Source organism: Microcebus murinus, chromosome 25 (assembly GCF_040939455.1).
Source record: "Microcebus murinus isolate Inina chromosome 25, M.murinus_Inina_mat1.0, whole genome shotgun sequence".
Lineage (NCBI taxonomy): Eukaryota > Metazoa > Chordata > Mammalia > Primates > Cheirogaleidae > Microcebus > Microcebus murinus.
In genome coordinates this window covers 22029210-22051424 of record NC_134128.1, presented here as the reverse complement: position 1 = coordinate 22051424, position 22215 = coordinate 22029210, and the positions used below count along the sequence as shown (strand labels likewise).

Below are 22215 nucleotides of genomic sequence, written 5' to 3'. Positions count from 1 at the left end.
GGAGCTGAGAAGGGAAGTGGCACAACACACACACACACACACACAGAGGCTCACAACCCAGACTGCAAAAATAGACAATGACCCCTCCTGCCACCCCCCTGCACGTATAACTCTCAGTTTACACAAACGTAATTCTCGGTATCTTGTGGAAATCATGAGACTTTATTGCGGGGGGGGGGGCGGAGGGACAGGACAGGGGATGATTTTTAAAAACTGTAACAGAAGAGGGCAAACGGGGAGCAGGGGTTGGAGGAATGAAGCCCCCCAAGGAACATTTTTAAACAAAACAAAACACATCTGAAGATAATGCAATGCAAGTACTATACAATTAGTACAACCATCTGCTTTGAGCACAGTCTCTCTGGGAGGGTTTGGATCTAACCCTTGCATTATTGTAAAAGGATGGAAGAATTAGTCTCAGGGCACCCCACACCGGCGAGAGTTTCGTAGCCGTAAAAGGGGCACCGAATCTGAGATGAGGACATCGGGGTTTTAGACCCAGCTGTACCAGCAACTGGATGGACCACGGGAAAGTAAGTTGAATCTTCCGTGCCTGACTTTCCTCATCCACAAGCTCACACAATAAAGAGAAGAGGTGGAGGGAGGGCTCTCTGGCTGTCGCATTCTAGGATTCAGAGTCGGATCACTAAAATTCTTAGCAAATTAAGGGGTTGTTTTCTTCTCTCTGTGGCTCTCATTCCCTTCTCTCCTTCTGGGAGAAGAGTGTGCCGGGGTTGGACGGAGAGAGGTGACGGAACAAGCTGTTCCTCCGGAAGACCTCACAACTCACCCCACAGAGACAAGATGAAGCTCTGCAAACACAAGGGTCCCACTGGGATGGGGTCTTGGCAGACCGACTCTGTTCAAGCCAAGATCTCCTGTTCTGTCATCTCTCCCCTGGGCCTCTACTACTTCCTGAGTTAATTTTGTGAGCAGAGGAGAAATGCAGGATAGGGCAAACCCGTATAGAGGAGCAGCAAAGCATTTTCTGATACAGTGGGGCATTTGGGTGTTCTTCATGGCCAGCATCTTCTCAGACAAAACTTTCCAAGCTAGAAGTCACCCTTAATCCTTACATATGGACATTTAGCTGGGTTTTCTATAGCCAACTTCTAATGTACGTCAACCCACGATATAAAATATCAAGTTCTGTGTTTTCTTGGATCTGTTAATACATTCAACCCTTCCGTATACCCAGCCCCCAACACTCTATGGGGAGCCATTTCCAATCTAATAATTTCTAGATACAATCAAGTCTTGCCGGGTACGTTCTAAGCAACAATTAATTATTCTCTTGAACATCTGAACAGCATAGAGGATGACTCCTCCTTCTCTTAGGGACCTTTATTCACTCCCGCCACTTAAAATTCTTTTCCTTTGGGCTGATAATGAGCTCTCTTTGTAAGGTGGGTTTTCTGACAGCTCAGAAAATAACTGCTGCGTAAAAACAAATCGCCCTGGATTGTATAACAGGGACAACAGGGGCCAATTACTCTCATTAATCAACAAAGACAGAACAAGAAGTGCCCAGGCTTAACTGCAGCCAGGAAAACATGTTTTAAACCTGGAGGGAGGGAAACAGCAGAGGAGAGAAGAAAATAAAAGGAAATAAAACCCCTCAGGCTATTAAAATCCGCAACAAGCTGCCACGGGAGGACTGTTGAGCCACAAGCATTAGAGTTATTTAAGCTTTTTATTAGTGTTTATTCTGAATGAAGTTCCCACCGTGACAGGTCGAGAAGGGAAAGAGGTTGGACGACCCTTTGCCGTCTGATACAAATGAATGGACATAAAACATCTCTCTCTGCACATGGTGCTACCAGTGGTCCCAACGGACAGATCTGCAGAAAAACTATTTTGTTCATACCCTCTGACATGACGATATCACTTCTGGGAACTCATCCCATAAAAACAGCCCTAAAAACTGACAAAGTGTTATACATTAAGATATTTGTGGCATTATGACTGCTAATGGGATAAAAACAAACAACTTTCCACCCAATAAGAGCAAAAGAGATGAGATGATCCAGGTCCACAGAATGGCACGTAGGCATGAAATTGCACGTAGTAAGTTAAAAAAAAAAGTACTCATAAGAAAATAATAGCTATGGCTTTAGATCAAAAGGCTGCTACAAACACACACAGGATTAGTAGACTCATATAAAAATATGCAAAGAGAAAGACCAGAGGTAATGTAAGAACTTTGTAATGAATATCACAATAGTCGTTTGGGTAGTAGGACTCTTGGCTACTTTTTTCTTTGGCCTCTTTGTATTCTCCAAGGTTTCAGTAACAACTGCACAATTATTTCATTAATAAAAAAAATTATTTGAAAACACAGCATCTTTGATCTGTTTTAAAGGATAATCAAGGCACTGGTCACTCCGTCCAGGGTCTGGTCCAGCGAGTGGACCACACCAGGACAGCCTCTGCACAGCCTACCTCCAGCTCCGTGTTTGCCAACAGGATCCTGATTTTACCCAGTTCCTGGAGGAAGCGAATCAGTGAATCACGACCACCCCGAGACAATCGTGGTGGCTGCCTGCCCCTTGCCTGTGGTTTGAGACGGGGCTAAGTGACAGGTTTGAAAAAACAAAACAAAAAAAAACTCTCTGTCTCTAATAAAAGAGACAGGCCAGAATAAAAGCTCCTCTTTGAGAAATATTCACTGTCAGCCTCCAGTTTGCCAGACTCTGGATAGTTGCTGGTGTGACAAGCATGGAGAAGGCTCTGGCAGTCGCTGGGAGTGACAGACACAGAGTCTGACAGCATCATCACAGCAGGGTAAAGCCAGCGCGGAGGGAGAGAGAGACGTGGAGAATTAGGCGAGACGGCTCCGAAGATCTCACCACGTGGGACTGAACTGCAAACAGCCCCGGGGAGAGATGGTCCTCACCCCCGAGAACGCTTACTTTATTAAATGTTAGGAGAGCGTGTGCAAATAGCAAGCTTGCTTAACTTTTAGTTCCAACCTTCCTTGGAAAGGGAAAGTGATACAATAATCTTCGAAGATCAGCAAATAGCAGGACCCAGACATCTGAAGGGAAGAAGAGGCGACACAACCAGTGTTCTGAGATCGGGTTCTCCGTCCTCTCTAAGAAAATCTCGTGACCCATCACGCCATTACTTTGGGCATCCTTTCAATGCACTACTCTTCCGATTGAAAGTTGACCTTTCTCCTTTCAAGCCCAAGCTTTCACTGGTTTTGAAAGAACCAAACTTCCTTGGACGCCCGCTAAAGCCATGTGCTCAATGGCATCTCTTCAGGGGATAGAGCCCAGGAGGGGAAGTTGCACAGCCCTGAGCTGGCTGAGCTGCCCCGGGAGCCAGTCTGTCTACTCTGGAGACATCTTTAGAAACAACGCCTGTTTCTGTTTGACCAAGGAGTTTCTGCACATCACGGGCTCACAGGGCAGGACGGCAGAAACGCCAGTAACTGACCAAAGCGTTTCCTCCCATCCACGCTGTTTGCTAAAAAACTACAACCTCCCTCTTGAAATCTTCCTACTACCTCTATATTCTCAGCTGATGTTCAATTTTCAGCTGATGTTCAATTTTCTTAGCTGATGTTCAATTTTCAGCCCTCCCTGATAGATTTAAAATTTACTCATTCATTAATTTCCAATTGAGTTATTCTAAACAAGGAAAGAGAAGAGTAAGCAGTCAGTTTAGTATAAACACCCAGTTAGTATACCACCTTATTTATCTTTTTTGTTTGTTTCTTTGCTTTGAGACAGAGTCTCACTCTGTTGCCCGGGCTAGAGTGAGTGCCGTGGCGTCAGCCTAGCTCACAGCAACCTCAAACTCCTGGGCTTAAGCAATCCTTCTGCCTCAGCCTCCTGAGTAGCTGGGACTACAGGCATACGCCACCATGCCCGGCTAGTTTTTTCTATATATATTAGTTGGCCAATTAATTTCTTTCTATTTTTAGTAGAGATGGGGTCTCGCTCTTGCTCAGGCTGGTTTCCAACTCCTGACCTTGAGTGATCCGCCCACCCTGGCCTCCCAGAGTGCTAGGATTACAGGCGTGAGCCACCGCGCCCGGCCTCACCTTCCTTATCTTTTAAAATAAGAATTATGTTGCCAAGTATTTAATTATCGGTCATGGTGTGACACTTAATATGCCTCTCTGGGGGCATGTTCAACATGCTGTTTTGAATTATAAACATAATGTTAAGGGACACAGATATGTCCCCAGGTAGAGCCTGACATCAAATAAATATCAGCTGTCAACAGCAAAACCATCTTAAAAGTCCTGAAAAATGAAGAGAATTTAGGGATAAGTGAAAAAAAGGGGTTCTTCATTTTCAACAATCAAAAATATTGCCAGATACTGAAAGTGAGCCAGAGCTGAGAGTCCCAGCAGCTCACAGCGGGCAAGGAGGGCTGGCCACAGGTGGCTGCCCCGTCTGTGAAAATGGGACTAGACAAATGAGGCCACTGGAACCCCTGGCCTCAAGTGAACCTCCCGCCTCGGCCTCCCAGAGTGCTGAGATTACAGGTGTGAGCCACCGCGCCCGGCCCAGCTGTCCATGGTCTTGACTTAGACACTGAGTGAGGTGGAGGTCACCGGACAGTCCCAGCAGAGGAGGGACTTGTGATTTATGTTCTAGAAGGATCAACGTGACTGCTGTTCAGTTGAGGGTCCCCTGAGCTAAACCCAGAGGCCACCTTACGCAGTAACCAGGTGAGACTCGCTGGTGGGCTGAGCCAGGCAGGTGGTGGCGTTGAGCAGCGGTGAGATTCTGCAAACGCTGGCAGGATCCCTGCATAGGTTTGACATGGAGGTTGAGAAAGAAAGGACGCAAGGGCGACTCAGCCTTCATTTGTATCTGTAATGCTTTCATTTCTCATATTTCATTTTTTGGAAATGTAAATCAAACATGGCAAAGCGCCAGCACCTGCTGAAGCGGGGCAGCAGGGCCGTGAGTGTCTATATATTATTTTCTGCCCGCGTCGGTACGTCTGAAATATGACGGACCACAAAACAGACCGAGTTCGTCAGTTAGCGCCTGAGATTTTCCTTTAGGAAAAGAGAATACCAATTAGGGCGCCCTGTTTTGTGTCTCCACAATCATTAAAACACACCTTTACTTCTCAAATCGTGTTAACCGTTTACGTGGCTATTTAATGGCCAACCTAACAGAGACAAATCAAAGCGCTCCAGTAAGCCAATTACTTCGGCCTTTGCTCTCTCGTCTTTTATGAGAGATATTTAAAGGCTTAACGTTTTCTGCAAAAGATGCCCCCGGGTGGAGCTCTTCCTCCTCTGATTCTATAATTAATCTTTGATGTTCCGTGCCAGAAAGGTTAATGAAATAATTTAAAAGTAGCGAGTCAAGGTTGGCAACCTGGACACACTTTTGCTGAGTCTATCTATTTACTTGTTTGATCACTCTTCATGGTGCTTATAATATTGACTCACTGTTTATTTGGTTTAAACTAACGGGGTAGAATCTCCAATGTTCTATCCTTTGCTTACCTGGAGGGCACCTACACAAAAACCCACATAGAAAAATTCCTGTCCATTCTAGCTCTGACTACTTGTCCCTAAGTAGAAGAGATTTTTTTTTTAAGTAGGAACAGAGTCAAAACAGTGTTAACAAAAAAAGCTATTTTCTTTTCACATCTCTTCTCTACTTCCAGATTTTTTTTTGTTTGTTTGTTTGATCAGCTATTTTCCACCTATATCTCTTTGGGATGAGGCAACACATCGGAATCATAGCACTATTCATGGTTTTAAAAGAAATCTAAACAACAACATACATTTGTGAAAAACAAACACATAAAAACATCTGAAATCACTTGGCAATATGCACAGTAAATCCTACATACTCTCTCTGTAAATCTCAGGATTTAAGTTAAAAACAACAAACTTTTTTTATTTATTTTTTTTTTTTTGCAATCACACAAGAGGAGGTTTATTTTCTGGCTAGCCAGGGTCCAAGCCCCAGAGCACCAACGCAGTGGCCACTCTCGCAGGCAAGGACCAACAAACTTTTTTTAAAAGCCTCTACTTTCATATGGTATTAAAGTAAAGAATGGCGCTGGGGAAAATTCTGCAACATGGTTCCCCATCCTGGTGTTGAGTAATAAGACATGTAACAGATTACCTCAAAAAGAAACCATAAAACCACTACCACCACCACCACCACCACCGCCGCCTCTAAATGCTAATCCATTTTAATTATAAAAACAAAGACAGTGCACTCTCACAAGACTGTAAAGGAGCTCAACAAATAAAGCCTGACTCTCTTACAACCACAGACCCTTGGAAAATTAGTCCCTACCACTGTAATTCTCTGACTGTGTCCACATGTGGTCCACTTAAGTCACGTAGAAGTCATTGTCCATGGACACCAGCTGGTCCTGCTTAAGACCCTCAAATACTTCCCCCAAAATTACTGAGAAGGATGAGTTTTGTGGAGACACCAACAAGGGACCTGCATGCGACTGCAAATAAATCAAACTAGTAAACCCACAAGTGTGGCACTAAGGATGTGGATTCTTGGACCCCAATTTTAAATTACTTTAATGCACGACTGCATCAAATTGTCGGGTAATCTGAGTGCAAGTGGACTCTGGGGAAAATGTATCTCGTTGAAAATTGAAGGACTAAACAAAGGCTCCATCCGGGTTCTGTTGCATTTCTAAAGTCGCTCCTCAGACGCGTGCAAGTGTTTGGCCCCAGTCACTTAGCAATGCTGCACCCTCTGTCGGGAAAACAGCAGCAGCAGCAGCAGCAAAGCTGCTACGTGACGCAGTAACTGATGGGCAAGCTCCAGGGGACACAGAAGCCCAGGGCCACACGCTCCATCAGCACACAGAGCTGCTGTGACTGACGCCTATGCCAAGCTAATGAAGAAGCAAGCTGCATTTCCACCACGCCTCGATCTTTCACAAGGCAGACTTCTCCGGAAGAACAAAGGCAGCGCTTCAGTGACAGTAAGACACCCTCCTGAATCACCCACACCCTGAAACTTTTCACAGAATACAAACCTTTGGGAGGCGTGAGATTGACTCCGTTTTTAAGGCACCACTGTACTGGCAAAATCCCCAAAGAATCCGCATGGCACAGCGTTGAGAGTTTACTGGCCTCTGGTCGCAGGTCGTCAATAGTCACTTGGAAAAAATGATTGCTAAAAACCTAAAGGAAAAAGGGGGAAAAAAAATGAAGCCAATGGTGAGTTCCTTGGAATTATATATAACGCCGGGATAAAAATTGCCGGGACAGCCTCCAAAGGCGGTTAAGGGTTAAGACGTCTCATCAACACGAAATGGGCATGAACTGGAATTTCACTGTCTTATTACTAAATTAACCTAACTTGCTGAAGAGTTAGAACGTATCAGTGTGGTCACATTAATGGAAAGATAAACAAATAACTACCGCGTTTCCCCGAAAATAAGACCTACCCATAAAATAAGCCCTAGCAGGATGTCTAAGCATGTGTGCAATAGAAGCCCCACCCCGAAAATAAGCCCTAGTGACGGGCGTGGCTGCGCAGCGCGTCTGCACAACCCATGCGTGTCGTCGCGGAGAGGGAAAGAAGACGAGCAGCCCTTCTCATCTGCCCCGTGAGAGCTCTGTTGCTCGACCTGAGAGATTGGGGCCAGTGGTTCTAAAGGAAATAGAGTCGCAAGACATTCAGGATGGAATTCAGGGTTTGGAGAGTTAGGATGATGTTCCAGAAGAAGACGACTCAACTCTATTTGAATAAATGTCAATTGTTGTACCGTACTTAAAATAAGCCCTAGGGTGTCTTCTTGAGGAAAAATAAATATAAGACCCTGTCTTATTTTCGGGGAAACACGGTAGACTATACAGAACAGAGAGAATGGAAAAAAAAAAAAATTAACATCTTAGAGAAGTAAACCCCAATGACCACAGCTGGAAGACAAACACCAGCTTAGCCGACAGCCAAGGTGGGAAGTGAAGGGTCAGACTGGGTTCTCAGTGTCCACGGTGGGGACCACACTCCTTACACCACATCCTTCAAGAACCTTCCAGATCTGGCTTGGAGAATTCTAGCCTCACCCCGCAGCACAGCCCTCTGGACACCCTGCCCTCCAGAGCGACAGGAAACAGGTGCACTAATATAATAAGTATAATACTGTATTTTGTTTATTCCTTAATTTTGTTTATCGTCTGTCTCTCCCCTATTAAAATATAAGCTACTTAACAGCAGAGACAATGTTTCCACTGTCCAGTATAGTTCCTGTGAATACACAGTACTGTCTGTTAAATTGCTATGATCGTGTCTGTCCTGCAGACACTCATACCCAGACACGTATGTATATTAAAACATGTGACTGTCCCATAATACGCTAAAATTTAAAAAAAAATTAAAAACAAAACAAAACAAAACATGTGACTTTGATGCCCAGATCTCTTGGTGCTTCAAGACCCTGTGAAAATGGGCACTGAGGAATCTCCAAAACCTGTTCAAGTCCACGCACACGTGGGCACGCCTCTCAGGGAAAAGCTTATTTAGTCAGTTTCATCAAATCCATCCGCATTCGCGATCCCAAGTGGTGAGAACGGCTGCTCCGTGACCCATCCAATCCAGAACCCACCAGTCTCAGAACTAAAAGCCCAGGGCAGTTAACCAACTTGCCCAGGACCACACAGCTCAGAGACGGCAGCACAGAAACAGAACCCAGGACCTCCCATTCTAGTTTCCTTTCCTCTTTCCCCTTGTGGGTACCACGTCGTTCACTTAACGCAGAGGATGTCACCAACATCGGAATATCTCAGCCTGTAAGGGGCACCAAAAAACCACTATCCCCGCTTCACTGCCAGAGGTTGGCCATTTGACACCAGATCCATTACATGCCTGTCTGTTTGCTGTGACATTATTTACTCGTTTCTTCAGGGGGTGCCACCAAGAAAAACCCCATGGGGAGGGGTAAATGAAATTTGGATTGTGATGAGCGGTGACAGCAAAATGTGTAATATTCTCAAAGGTAATAGTCTAAAGCATCATCCGGTGCTCAGAGAAATATATTTAATTATAAACGTCTCCTACGCTGAGAATATTCTGGTACCTCATGACATGAAGACGAGCTTTGCTCCTGAGGGGGCGCCCGCCCAGGTTCTAAAGGACAGAAGCACACGCCCCAGCACACAGGGTGGTAAGAGGAAGAGGGGGTGCAGAGAAGCTGCACGACTTAAGTATTTTATCACTGGTAGGTGAGTAAGAAAAAGTAAAATGAAAAGAAAAACATTAAAAAAAATAAAGGCCAGGCACGGTGGCTCACGCCTGTAATCCTAGCACTCTGGGAGGCCGAGGCGGGAGGATCACTCAAGGTCAGGAGTTCGAAACCAGCCTGAGCAAGAGTGAGACCCCCTGTCTCTACCAAAAAAATAGAAAGAAATTAATCGGCCAACCAAAAATATATAGAAAAAATTAGCCGGGCATGGTGGCGAGTGCCTGTAGTCCCAGCTACTCGGGAGGCTGAGGCAGGAGGATCGCTTGAGCCCAGGAGTTTGAGGTTGCTGTGAGCTAGGCTGATGCCACGGCACTCTAGCCTGGGCAACAGAGTGACACTCTATAGCAAAAAAAAAAAAAAAAAAAAAAAAAAGACAAACACACACAAAAAAAATCACTAAAAATACCTACTCTCAGTCCCCCAATGAGATCTATTTAGAGAGAAATTTTTATTGTGAAGACCAAATACTGGACACCAATCCAAGTAGATAAAGATATTTTGATGCGTATGTCACACTCTGTCATTACATACTGCAATTATTTAAAGGTACAAAACTGTGAGAGGGGCCACCGCCGACAAGCTAAGCACAGCAGCTCTGTGTAGTTTATTTTAAATGCCAGCCGAAGTGGACACTTCAGCCCTTCTGGACAATGTGATGGGTATTCAGACAGATGGGCAGCTGGCATGACTGTGCCACCCACCAAGGGAACAAAGGAAACTCTGGCCAGGATTCAGCAAGGTGCAAGGCTTCAGTGTTGGAAAAACTTCCGACAACTGCCAGCAAAGAACTTCAAAGGCCATTCTGAATTAATAGGTTCTTAATGGATGGCAAATGAATGGCCGTGCATGAGTTTTAACCTCAAGATGATAACACAAAGCGTTGAGTCAACATTCTCTTTAAATAAATTACCTTAAATATTTAAAGTTACCCTTTAAATAAATCAACAGTTCTAAAAGTAATTTAGGTTCACCAAAGAAACAAACATTGAAAAGAAAACAAAAAAACAAACAAAAGACAACAAAAAGCATTTCATTATTACGATTACTTCCCCTATTCTTCAATACATTACCATCACTAAATTTCTCCAATTTCACCAAAGCATTAATTTTTTAAGAAATCTCGACTCAACCTTAAAACATTAATGGATTGCATCAACAAATCCAGTTCCCTTAAGAAAAAGGAATTAAAATAAAATTGACTTTTGAACCTTTAATTCTCCCACCGAAATGCACAAAAGGCCCTTAAACCAAGACACACGTCGGCTAAGAATGCCCAGTTTCTCCCACCTGATTCGTAAGCGGCTACACTTCAGGTAGAAACGGGCGATTCAGATTTCACCATAGGTTCTATCAGTGAGATGTCTTTTGTGGGGAAGGGATACTATAATCTTAAGAGATCATCAGAACGTCGTAAAAAATGCCTTTACATGAAAAGGAAATTTCATTTGGAATCTTGCAAATCTTAGAGGCATGAGTTTGTCTTCAGTCAATGAAGGCAGATGAGGAAAAGGGCACGTGGGGAGGTGAGAACTTGCTTTTCACTATTTTCAGGTATTTTCTCAATATAAATAGATCATATTCACTACGGACCCATGCAGGAGAAAAAAAGCTACTCTTACAATGATTACGACACGCACCTGGTCGGTGAACAACTATCCAAAGGCAAGGAAAAACGCCTCCGTGTGATATCGGAGGAGGCATCTGATTAGACTCGCCCCGAGCTACTCGTGATAAAAAGCGCTTAGAGCAGTCCTGGGCTGGAGAGACGCGACCTGCCTTTGGTTCACCGGGCATCGCTCATACCCTGGGCGAGTGTATTTCATCGGGTTGGCTTGGAGTCGAGAGACTTAATCTGAGCCACTCCGGGGGCCGGGTGCTCAGAGCAGGGGAGGGGAACCCACCTTGGTCACTGATGCAGGACAGATATGGAAGGGCTCGCTCATGTTCACTGTTTCTAGCTTCATCCCGACTGTGAAGAAATGGCTTCGCAAATCTGCATGATCCTGCGGGGAGAAAGAGAAAGGTACTGAAAGCGGTGGCACCGGGAATGAACCCGGGACCCGTCCGGAGGTCATCTTTGAGCACTGCACCGGGCGACTGAAATCGGATGGAAATAACGAACCCTCCAGGCCGCTTCGAATGTCTGGTTATGGCAAGATACTGGGGATTTGATTGTTTTTCTGCAGGCTGAATTGCTTTTCCAAGGGAGAGGCAGCAAGCCTACGTGGCCACGCTTAAATTTACACCGAGCAAAAAGAATTCACATCTCGTGGCTTCGATCTTCCCGGGTGCTACCCGTGGAAGCTGGCGGGGTGATGGAGGCGGCGGTCGGTCGTCCTGAACGCAGCAGGGTGTCTTCGGAAAGCGTGGCCGCTTTGCCGCTGGGGCTACGTCGCACGGGGCTTCCGTGCGGCCCCTCTGGGTGACCGTCGCCCTCCACCTCCTGCGTCTAAGTGAACTCGGCTTACCCGTTACAGGCAGTGAGCCAATGACCTTGGAGATGTTCGCACGCAAGACTCCAAACCGCCCCGACTCCTGCTCAATAAAGATGAGCAACACCCCCTTTTTAACAGGTGTCCGGCGGTTTTGCAGCCCCGCTCGCAGCGACCAGACGGGGCTTCCTTGGCTCCTCGAGGAAACACATTTCAACACCCACTTCAGCTATCCAGTGCCGGATGGGGCTGGCTGGACTCCCCGCACACCAGAGTTTCCCTCGCTGAGCTGGAGGCCAGCTCGTAACTCAGTCTGGATAAACAGCAGCAGACGAATAAATGGACTTGCACGGGGTCTGTCCCCGAGGAAACGGCAGCTGCAAATGAAGCCTGCGCTTTCCAAGCACATCCGTTGGGTATGATGTACAAAAAGGTAGCTGGGGGCCTATTACTTTCTTTTTTAAAACTGCAAACCTAAATTGAGTTTTTAATTAATTCAATGATGCCACTTGACGTGGCCCGATTACAGGGTGGGGGGATGACACAGAACACAAAATAACGACAGAGACGCACATGGACACGACAATGACTCGAGTGACCAATGCACCGGTTGCTTTATTTTTATACCCCCCAGACCTAGGGTTAGTCCCTTGTATGTGAGCGTCTGAGCATAGCAGCGATATCAGTCAATTCTGGAGTTGTTTCAAAAGGGAACAATTTCCTGGCCGGGCGCGGTGGCTCACGCCTGTAATCCTAGCACTCTGGGAGGCCGAAGCGGGTGGATTGCTCGAGGTCAGGAGTTCGAAACCAGCCTGAGCAAGAGTGAGACCCAGTCTCTACTAAAAATAGAAAGAAATTAATTGGCCAACTAATATATATATATAGAGAAAAAAAATTAGCCGGGCATGGTGGCGCATGCCTGTAGTCCCAGCTACTCGGGAGGCTGAGGCAGGAGGATCGCTTGAGCCCAGGAGTCTGAGGTTGCTGTGAGCGAGGCTGACACCACAGCACTCACTCTAGCCTGGGCAACAAAGTGAGACTCTGTCTCAAAAAAAAAAAAAGGGGGGGAACAATTTCCCATGATCTCAGACCTTAAAACGGTTACTAAAGTTAAGGTGCCGGACAGAGCTCAAAAGCCAAGGCCGAGATAGGCAACATAAAACAATGCAGCCATTTGAAGTGCTTCTTGGTCTCAATCCCAGGCGGCGGCTCCTCCCTTGGCCCCACGGTTGTGCCTGTTTTAGGTCGCCCCCCTCCATGGGGAGTCTTACCCGTCATTGACTACCAACCATCAATCGGCGGCCAGGTCTTGGGAGAGTTCTTCTCGTTCTTGTTCTCATGGCCTCCAGACTCCCACCACGGGGCCCTCCATGTGGGAGTTGGGGGCATTTGCTTATGTGCAACAACTCAGGCCTCTTATCAAGTCTCAAGGCAGCAACCGTGTCTGAAGAAGATACTGACCACTGCTGCGTCAGACAGCACACGTGCATTGCAGACTATAGCAAATGATTAGTATAACATATAACACCAGAATCAGCCCCCAACAGCTACTCCAGATCCAGCCCCAAGGCTCGCACAGAGGGGTCAGTCAGGCTGTGCCGGCTCCGCCAGCCACCCACACTGTCAACCTGCCACAGCAGGCCGCCGAGGAGGAGCTGCTTAGAAAACTCTCCGCTACGTTGCCAGAAAGTTCCAGAATGTAAACGCCTCTAGGCCCCTGCATTCCTCGGGTCCCCAAAGCAGCCTGCAGAGGTCTCAGTACTCGTACACTCACGGTTAAGTGCTCATGTTCGGATTGGGTGATGTGAATGCTGACCCAATCGGAACAAGAAGGGATGCGGCCAAGCACAACAAAAACCAATCGAAGGAACTGGCCCATTCCAAACCTTTAGAAAGCCCTTAAAAAGCCCTTATAATCAACACTTTACAAAAATGACCTGCATATGGGAAAGCAGAAGGAGATATTCTCTTGGGTGCAGGTGATGACTTTTATTGTTTATGTGGCAAACAAAGCATTTATTTTTAAAGGTGACTGGCGGAAGGCGGGCCGGGAAAGGAAAGTAGCGGGAAGCAACCGTGTCGGAGAGTCAATGCGGATCAACACACACCCGGCGTGACGCCAAGGCAGGGCCGTAACCCACACGTGCTGAGACACCAAAACTAAACCAGAACTGCCTCGCTGACGTCTGAATTAAAAGATGCGAAGTGAAGTTGAATGCTTCTAGGCATAAAGACAAATATTTAAAGTGATGGTTATCCAAGTGACACCGATTTTATCCTTACAAATTATATAAATGTATTAAACTATCACATGCACCCCCAAAAATATGTACATCTGTTATGCAGCAATAGAAAATAAAATTTTTTTTTTTGTAAAAAACATTCAAAGAAGATTCAAAGTTCAGGTTCCCTGTGAAGACCCCAAGGCCCCGGGGACCCAGATCCATGAGGGGTGAGTCACGCTCACGGATTCTGCACGTAAATATCTCATCTCTATTTAATTACGAAATGTTTTCATCTCTTGAAAAGAGGGATTATTCCAAAATTATCATGTAATGAAAGTTTGCATGTACTCAACAGGCGAGAGCAATCATTGCTATGCCGTAGGGCGACACAGAAATGCCCTCGGGCACTCATGACGCATCTGTAACTATAAAAACGGACCTAAGAGCGTCTCGAAGTGTTTGCTTCCCTTTCCGCTAGGGGCCTATTGCCGCGCCGTGGCATGCCCTCACACGCCCCCCAGCTACGGGGCTGCCACGCTTGAGACCTGGCTCCCGGCCATGGGGAAGGGCCACCTGCCCACTGGTGTCCACCAACCAGGGCTGTCCCCTCCCACATCCCTCGATTCCGGATTCTGTGCCCGCTCTCTGCTCCGGATACTCCTACCCTGATCTTTGCTCTCTGAGTGGAGCCGGATTTCAAAGGAATGATAAGGCTGACTCACAGCTCCGGGTCCTCGCTACACCCCAGGCTCTCAGTCTGACCTGGACCACTGACGTGGAGTGTTAAACCCAGTCCACACCCGTCCGTGAACCTTGGCCTCTTCCATTGCAGCTCCCGAAGCGGAGCTGAGACCCCGTGGCCTAGGAGGACGGCATGAACAGCCTCCCCGGGGCTCTGCAGGTGTCTAGCAGAGGCCAGGCCGCGGCTGCCTCTCCTTAGCAATTTGCTCCTCAGATAACCCTTCTCCACTCCGGGCTGCATTACAAATGCTAAGGACTTTGCTGTCCTCTGTGTCAGCCTGCGTCCCCAGGTGAGGCGGGGACCCCTTCCTGCAGACGGCACGCAGTTCCCGCCTTCTCTCCTGGAGCACGTGTGCTCACACGGCCACCCCCGGACTCCTCTAGCTCTGCTCTTCCGTGCAAACGAACACACACACACACACAGGGGTGCCACGGTAGGCCACCAGAGGTTGCATGAAATACACACACATAAATAAAAAAAAAAAAAATCGACATTTGTCAAAGGGAGAAGGAAGCAAGAACAGGTACAGAAGATCCAAGTTTCAGAACAAATTCTCTCACTCCCAGCATATATAAAAACTAACTAGCACCGTGATCACGGCACACAAGCGATTTAGAGGAGTGAATCTTAACTTGGAATGTGAAAATTGTGAGACTCGATGATCAAGGAAAAGATTTCCGGGAGAGCAGCACGGTGAATTTATTCAAGGAGGCTTGGGCCTTAAATACCGGAGGGATGGAGGCATTCGAGTATGCTCTAAAAGGCAAAGGAAGTAGTCATTTGACACTCCAAGAAATAAGGTTTCATGATAATTGAGGAATCCAACAGCAGTGAATTTCCAGATAAGCCAATGCACAAATCCGCTGAGTTCCGTGGGTGTGTGAGTGCACATGCACATTAGTATTCAAGCGAAGATGCAGATACTCTCACTAAAAAGCAAACGTGATCACCCCGACCACTTACTGTTACGTGGACTTTGGGCTGCGAATGCAGTCTGAGTGAGTGCGTGCATCCACTTACACACGCCCCCAGCTAATCGTTCTCAACGTGAAGGACAGACAGAGCTCCTGGTTCCCGAAGACGATTCACAGAACCGATTATCTACTGAGCGACAATGCAAAACCCACTGCGATTTGAGAGAGACATTCTGGCCTTTGCAAAGCTCTGGGGAATCGTTCGCGCTTGGCAATTACTGGATCGAGAAGGACGTTATTCCTGGGATCGGGGCGTAGGACGAAATCCTCAGCATACCTACAAATACGCCGGTCACAGCCAGGAGATACTGTTCGCTTAGACGTACTAGAGTCCGGTTAAACTGCTCACAGAAAAACTACTCCCCGTTAGTAAATGCCAGCAATGCCGTTCCCATCCACATTCATCGCCACCTGTTTATGTCTTTGCCCCGAAGTAGTTTTGTGTTGATCAAAAGTCAAATGCCATGCATTCTATCGGAGGACTGTCTTAACAGGCAATCTCTCTTCGGGGAACGTTATTTTCAGTGGAATGGCGTCGTAAAAAGAGATTCCGTAGACATCAACTTCCTCTTCCCACCCGGGGGTCAGCGCTATTCCCTCCAGGGCCTGCTCACCCACGGCTCGCTCTCTCCGCCTGAGACACGGCACCTCTGCGCGAGACTGGCTTGGTTTGGTAGATACAGGTGGAGCCTCTGGAATCCGAAAACCCCAAATCCAGAACTTTCTGAGCGCCCACATGATGCGCAATGGCAATGTTCACAGGAACATTTTGGATTTTCAGATGCTCAACCAGTAGGTACACTACAAATATCCCCAAAATCTGAAAACACTTCTGGTCCCGTGCATTTCGGAAAAGGGATACTCAACTTGTACTATCAAGGGAGTAGACACAGTAGCAGCTCACACGCTGTGAATAGTTGTAACCATTTTCTCTGAATGGTCACACTGTCACTCTCCCCACTACAGAGGAGTAGTTATCCACTTTACAGCGGGGAAATTAAGACACGGAGAGGTTAAGTTACCTAAGCAAGGAAAAAAAGCTAATAAAAGGAGCCAGGGTTCCAACCCAAGCAGTCTGACTCCGAGTCCAGGATCCAGCCGCCAGATTATACAACAGACTGGGAAAGACAGGCCAAAAAGGGATCTTTCATTTTTAAGCAATAATTAGTAAAAACAAATGGACAAAACCACTACAACCTATAGGCTCCTGAACTTTCATTTCAAAGAAAACTATTAACACGTAATACTGATCATTTACTTAAAACCTCCAATTTTTGCTGTTAATGCCTATCACTTTAAGCTTTGGGGTCACTATTAGAGTTCTTTGCAAGACACAGGATACAAATGACTGTATTAATCCGTGGAAGATGATGAAGGAGTTATCACTAACAGAGAGCCAGGAGAAAGGGGAGACAGAAAAAGCAAACACTAGTATCTCCCGTGCCTATTCAAACTTGACTCATCTCCGCATTGACTTTAAGAAGCTTGAAGGGCTGGGTGCCATGCTCACGCCTGTAATCCTAGCACTCTGGGAGGCCGAGGCGGGAGGATCGCTCGAGGTAAGAAGCTCGAAACCAGCCTGAGCAAGAGTGAGACCCCCCTCTCTACTAAAAAAAAGAAAGAAAGTTAATTGGCCAACTAAAAATATATAGAAAAACTTAGCCGGGCATGGTGGCGCATGCCTGTAGTCCCAGCTACTCGGGAGGCTGAGGCAGGAGGATCGCTTGAGCCCAGGAGTCGGAGGTTGCTGTGAGCCAGGCTGACGCCACGGCACTCTAGCCAGGGCAACAGAGTTTCACTCTGTCTCAAAAAATAAACAAATAAATAACTAAAAGCTTGAAGAACTGCAGCTTCTGTTCTTACAATGTAAGAACAATGTAGCTATCGCAAACTCTGAAAACATCTCATGCTCCATTAGATAAACACATCTCACATGACATAGTATTATAAAGAATGTGGCATGGGGGAGAACGTATTCACATTAATAAACACAACAAAATTTAAAACGTGCTTGGTGAGAATTTTAACGTAAGAAAAGCAGTGAAACCATCCCTTTGCAGAAACCAAATTCTTAACCCACAATCGAAGGCCACAGGACATTCTCTTAACCTCTGGCGGCAATCTGAACAAGGATCTTTAATTTTTTGTTTCTTCCTTTTTGCTTATGTTGATATGAAATCAAACAGACAAAAAAAAAAAAAAAAAAAAAAAAAAAAGACATGCAATTATACCCTGCCCAATTTTTTTAAGTACCAAATCTTTTAGAGCATTGTACTTTAGACAAAAATACCACCCAGTGTAATTTTTCCAGTTCCAACACACCAATTCTTTGGTCTATGGGAACTCAAATGTTGCATGTGCTTCTTTTCAAGTCCTCAATTAATTTGCATAATTTCTAAGAACAGGCTTCAGTGAAGTCAAAGGAAGGTATTAATTACATTCAAATTGGTATACAATGAACTGTGCTTTAATTCCTTTATTCCTATCAACACGCTATGTCTTGCTAAAAAAAAAAAAAAAAAAAAAATCCAAGGCTATTGATCATCTCGTTCCTCTTTTTGATTCAGCCATGACCTACTCATTAGAAAATTACTCTTGTAGTATTAGCTTCGTCAAAAAACAGACATCAAGATGCCAGCATTTATTAAATCCGTAGTGCTATGACATTTCAATCCCACTGAACTTGTTTAAATTTAGCCAGTGAAATATTTACAACAAAGAGGTAATTTAAAAAAAAAAAATCTATGAGCTGAACACTAATAACCATTTCCATTTTTTTTACTTAATAGCTGTCAACAGCAATCTTATCTGCCAGTCGTGCCTTAAATCAAGCTAAAAATCAGCCATGAGAAAATGTGGAACGGTAGTATCCTACACTTGAACCTGGACCCCACGGTTCACAGCCATCACGGAGGCGGCCGGCCCCTTCTGCTGGAGCCCAAAATGCAGAGACTCAGCTGTTGTCCTGGAAACCGGACACCCAGCCCCTGAACTGTGTCCTCTCAGTACGGATAACACCCCTCAGAGAAAGGACACAAAGCTGGCGAGGAGCGAAAATGCCCCACCAAGCCGTGTGACTCTCTGCTCTGCCCTTTGCAGACAACGACAAAGTGGCCACCGCACACAGGGGGCTCGCCAGCTACTTACGGGAAGATCCGGACCGGGAAAAGTGCCCACTGCCGGGCAGCCTCGCCCCGATCTAATGACAAGGTCCCTTCTCAAGAGCCTCCCTCCCATCACCACTGACCTTGGCCTCAACGGACCCACCTGTTTCCAGGTGAGAAAAAGACGCACTCTCCGGACCAGGGATGCCCCCCACGCCCTCGGCGCTACGGACATGCAGGGCCCAGATTATTGTCTGTTGGGTGGGGCTGCCCCGTGCAGCGTGTCACCTTGTTCAGTGTTAAGGAGCTTTAAGTCAGGTTGCTGCTCTTCTAAACTTACTCATTCCTTTTTTTTCTTCTCCTTTTTTTTTTTCTTTTTCCTGAGACAGAGTCTCACTCTGTTGCCCAGGCTAGAGTGAGTGCCCTGGCGTCAGCCTAGCTCACAGCAACCTCAAACTCCTGGGCTCAAGCGATCCTCCTGCCTCAGCCTCCCAAGTAGCTGGGACTACAGGCATGCGCCACCACGCCCGGCTGATTTTTTTGTCTATATATTTTTAGTTGGTCAATTAGCTTCTTTCTATTTTTAGTAGAGGCGGGGTCTCGCTCTTGCTCAGGCTGGCTTCGAACTCCTGACCTCGAGCAATCCGCCCGCCTCGGCCTCCCAGAGTGCTGGGATGACAGGCGTGAGCCACCGCGCCCGGCCTTTCCTTCTTAATTGTTAAACGCAGAACACTATATGTTCATCTGAAGGTGGATCTGACTTGTGCGTGCTGGCCCTTCTGGGCTATAAATGGAACCGAAGACAAATCCGGAGGCAGATTTTATCTTACTCTTGACCTTATGCCATCAAGACAAGCAGGCGAGAGCGAGGTGGGTGTCTGAGGGAGTGGAGAGAGGAAACAGGACTGAACAATCGCCACACTTTTTATTTAAATCCAGCAAAGCACGCTGACCTCCGCAGGGTGCTGTTTCTCGGGGCAGGAGGAAGCACGTTGAGTCCACCGCACGGCCACGCTGCCCGCAGGATCACACGTGCTCCTCATTCTCATTAGATCTTTAACCTCTGAAGACCCGGTTTCCTCACCGAGACATCGCGATGTGCAACTAACCACCCGTTCGTGAAAGGCGCTATTAGCTTAAAAGAACGACCCAATCTGCAAAGGATCTGCGTGTGTGTTTAGGGGGTGGAAAAAAAAACACACACAATAAAAAACCTGCCTCTATGCAATTTCACTGTGGTTTATTTAAATCCACAGTAAAATCCTCCATAGCTGAAAGAAATTATAATCTATTCTTAATTATTTTTTATTAATGGAGAGTGGAATGGGAAATCTGGGGGAAAAAATGTGGTGCTGTTAACAATCACTTTGAAATGTGTCTAGTCTTATAAACGAGAGACGTATTCCCTCCGCCTCCCGCCCCCCAAAATCTCATACGCCGATTACACATTAAGTTCATGCTAATATTATCTCGCCTTCTCTGCAGCCACAGTTAATCGGCAAGAGCCAGAATTATCGGCGGTAAACAGAAGCCACTGGGGAGCGATAACTCCCGGAGCAGATAACTGGAAGTTGACCGTATTCTTAAATTCTTAATGTGCAGAATTAAAAGCGGTTCGTTATCTAACAGACCGCAGGCGGCAGGGTTCAGGCCCCCGTGATCGAGCCATTGTGACGGGAAACTCTCTGTCTATCTGGACTTTGCGATTTTTAACGGTTACATTTATTGTCTGACCAAAGTTTTGCCCTCTGTAGCACGTCTCTTGTAAGATTTTTCTCCAATACTCATGAAAACGAGGCCCCTACGGTCCTTTTCTCCAGCTGTGGAACTGATGAGGTTCTGTGCAAGAAGCCAGAAAGAACCAGCACAAAGAACCACAAGACAAGCCGTGCCTCTCAGTTCTGCAAAAACAGAGGATCTGCAAAAGGATCTGCCTCTCAGTTCTGCAAAAACAGAGGATCTGCAAAAGGATCTGCCTCTCAGTTCTGCAAAAACAGAGGATCTGCAAAAGGATCTGCCTCTCAGTTCTGCAAAAACGCGGAAGTTGTCTGGGATTGGCCACCCCAAAGAGAGTCTGTTCAACAAACCTCTTCAAGCCTGCAAAGAGACCAGAAGGGCAGGAGGAGGAAATGTCGCCCGCGTCTTGCAGAACCTGTGCTTCCCAGCCCAGGTCAGGCCCGAGGGGAGGGACAGAGCCTGGTTCCCGCCACCATGCAGAAAACTCGCAAGTGAAATCGACAACACTGAGACATCTCAGAGGATCAGCCTTCATCATCAGTCCAATAACAAAACAACTGGCTGTCAAAGCACCCTTTCTTTCAAAGAGCTGTTTGGGCACAACTTGATGAGAATGAGTTATGACTGTGCACCCCAAACATTTACTGCTCGATGACTCGGCCGAAGAGATCAAGCTCTGTCTCTACATGGGGAGGCTTGAAGCAAAATTTTCTGGGAGAATCTCAGGGCCTCAAGGCTACACTCGGCGAGGCGAGTGTTTTGGCGTTGCTGCATTTTGCTGCTGAATAGGAGGAAAAGAGATCGGTCGCCATAGAAACCGCAACCTCAGGATCCATTCTCACGTCTTGTCTTTCTTTCTCGCCGCTCGGGCTGCACCAGATGGAACGAGAAGGAAAAGTTTCTCTGTCTGTGCCACACTTAATCGCTCTCTGGCCTCTGCCCCAGGTCTCACCTGCTAAAATACCGGAGAGAGTCCCTCCTAAGGGTTAATTCTATGCACACACAGGGACAGGTGCATCATTCAAAGCTAAAAAAAAAAAAAAAAATCGGAAGAAATCACAAGATGTGCATGTTCAGCATGTCAAGAGCAACCTGAGTACTCTTCTCGGGGAGCCGACGGGATCTGCTGGCAGGTGGAACGGAGACCTGCGGGAGGAGGTCACCTGGCCTGCAAGGTGGGCCCGAGGCTGGCACCTGGGAATGTGGCCAGTGGACAGTAGCCTACTACACCAACATAAACCATCTCCTAAATGCAAGAGCGGTTCACTGTGCCTACCACCCCATTAGTACAAACCACAGGGTTTATACGAAACACCTGGTTTCCTAGCGGAAATCTGGGGTTTTGGTACGCGCCAGGTACAGGGCGGCTCTGTGACCGGCCCCCAATATAAACCCGGAGCACTGAGTGCCCAGGAGCCGCCCTGGTAGAACAGCACTTGGCACCTGTTGTCGCAACTCGCTGCTGGAGGAATTAACAGCGTCCTGCTGTGCAACTCTTCCAGGAGAGAACTCCGGAAGCTTCTGCCTGGTTTTCCAGACATCACCACCGCCTTGCACCTTTGCCCTCTGCAGATTTTATTTTATATTCCTTCACTGTGATCAACTGCAACCGTGAGTATCACAACTTCTGCATCCTGCGAGTCCCTCTAGTCAGTTACCAAGCCCGGGGGAACAGATGTGGGGCTCCCCAGCCGAGAGGCACGAGAAGAAGAGAAACTTCGGGAGGAATGCCAAGGTTTGGGGGTCTCAAGTTCAATTCCCTTCACTTGAGTGCCAATCTCTAAATGGCGT

At 46.8% G+C, this 22215-nt stretch overlaps 1 protein-coding gene across 2 annotated transcripts in view; it reads right to left on the bottom strand.

Annotated features, from left to right (window-relative positions):
* Window positions 1–22215, bottom strand: part of SFMBT2 (Scm like with four mbt domains 2) — a 168461-nt gene that overhangs the window by 49208 nt on the left and 97038 nt on the right. For both annotated transcript variants that reach the window (XM_012741235.3, XM_075997642.1), the window contains 2 exons: window positions 11112–11213; window positions 7000–7147 (listed from right to left, as the gene is read on the bottom strand). In XM_012741235.3, coding sequence (XP_012596689.1) covers window positions 7000–7147; window positions 11112–11213 — 250 coding nt within the window. The remainder of the gene's footprint in view (window positions 1–6999; window positions 7148–11111; window positions 11214–22215) is intronic.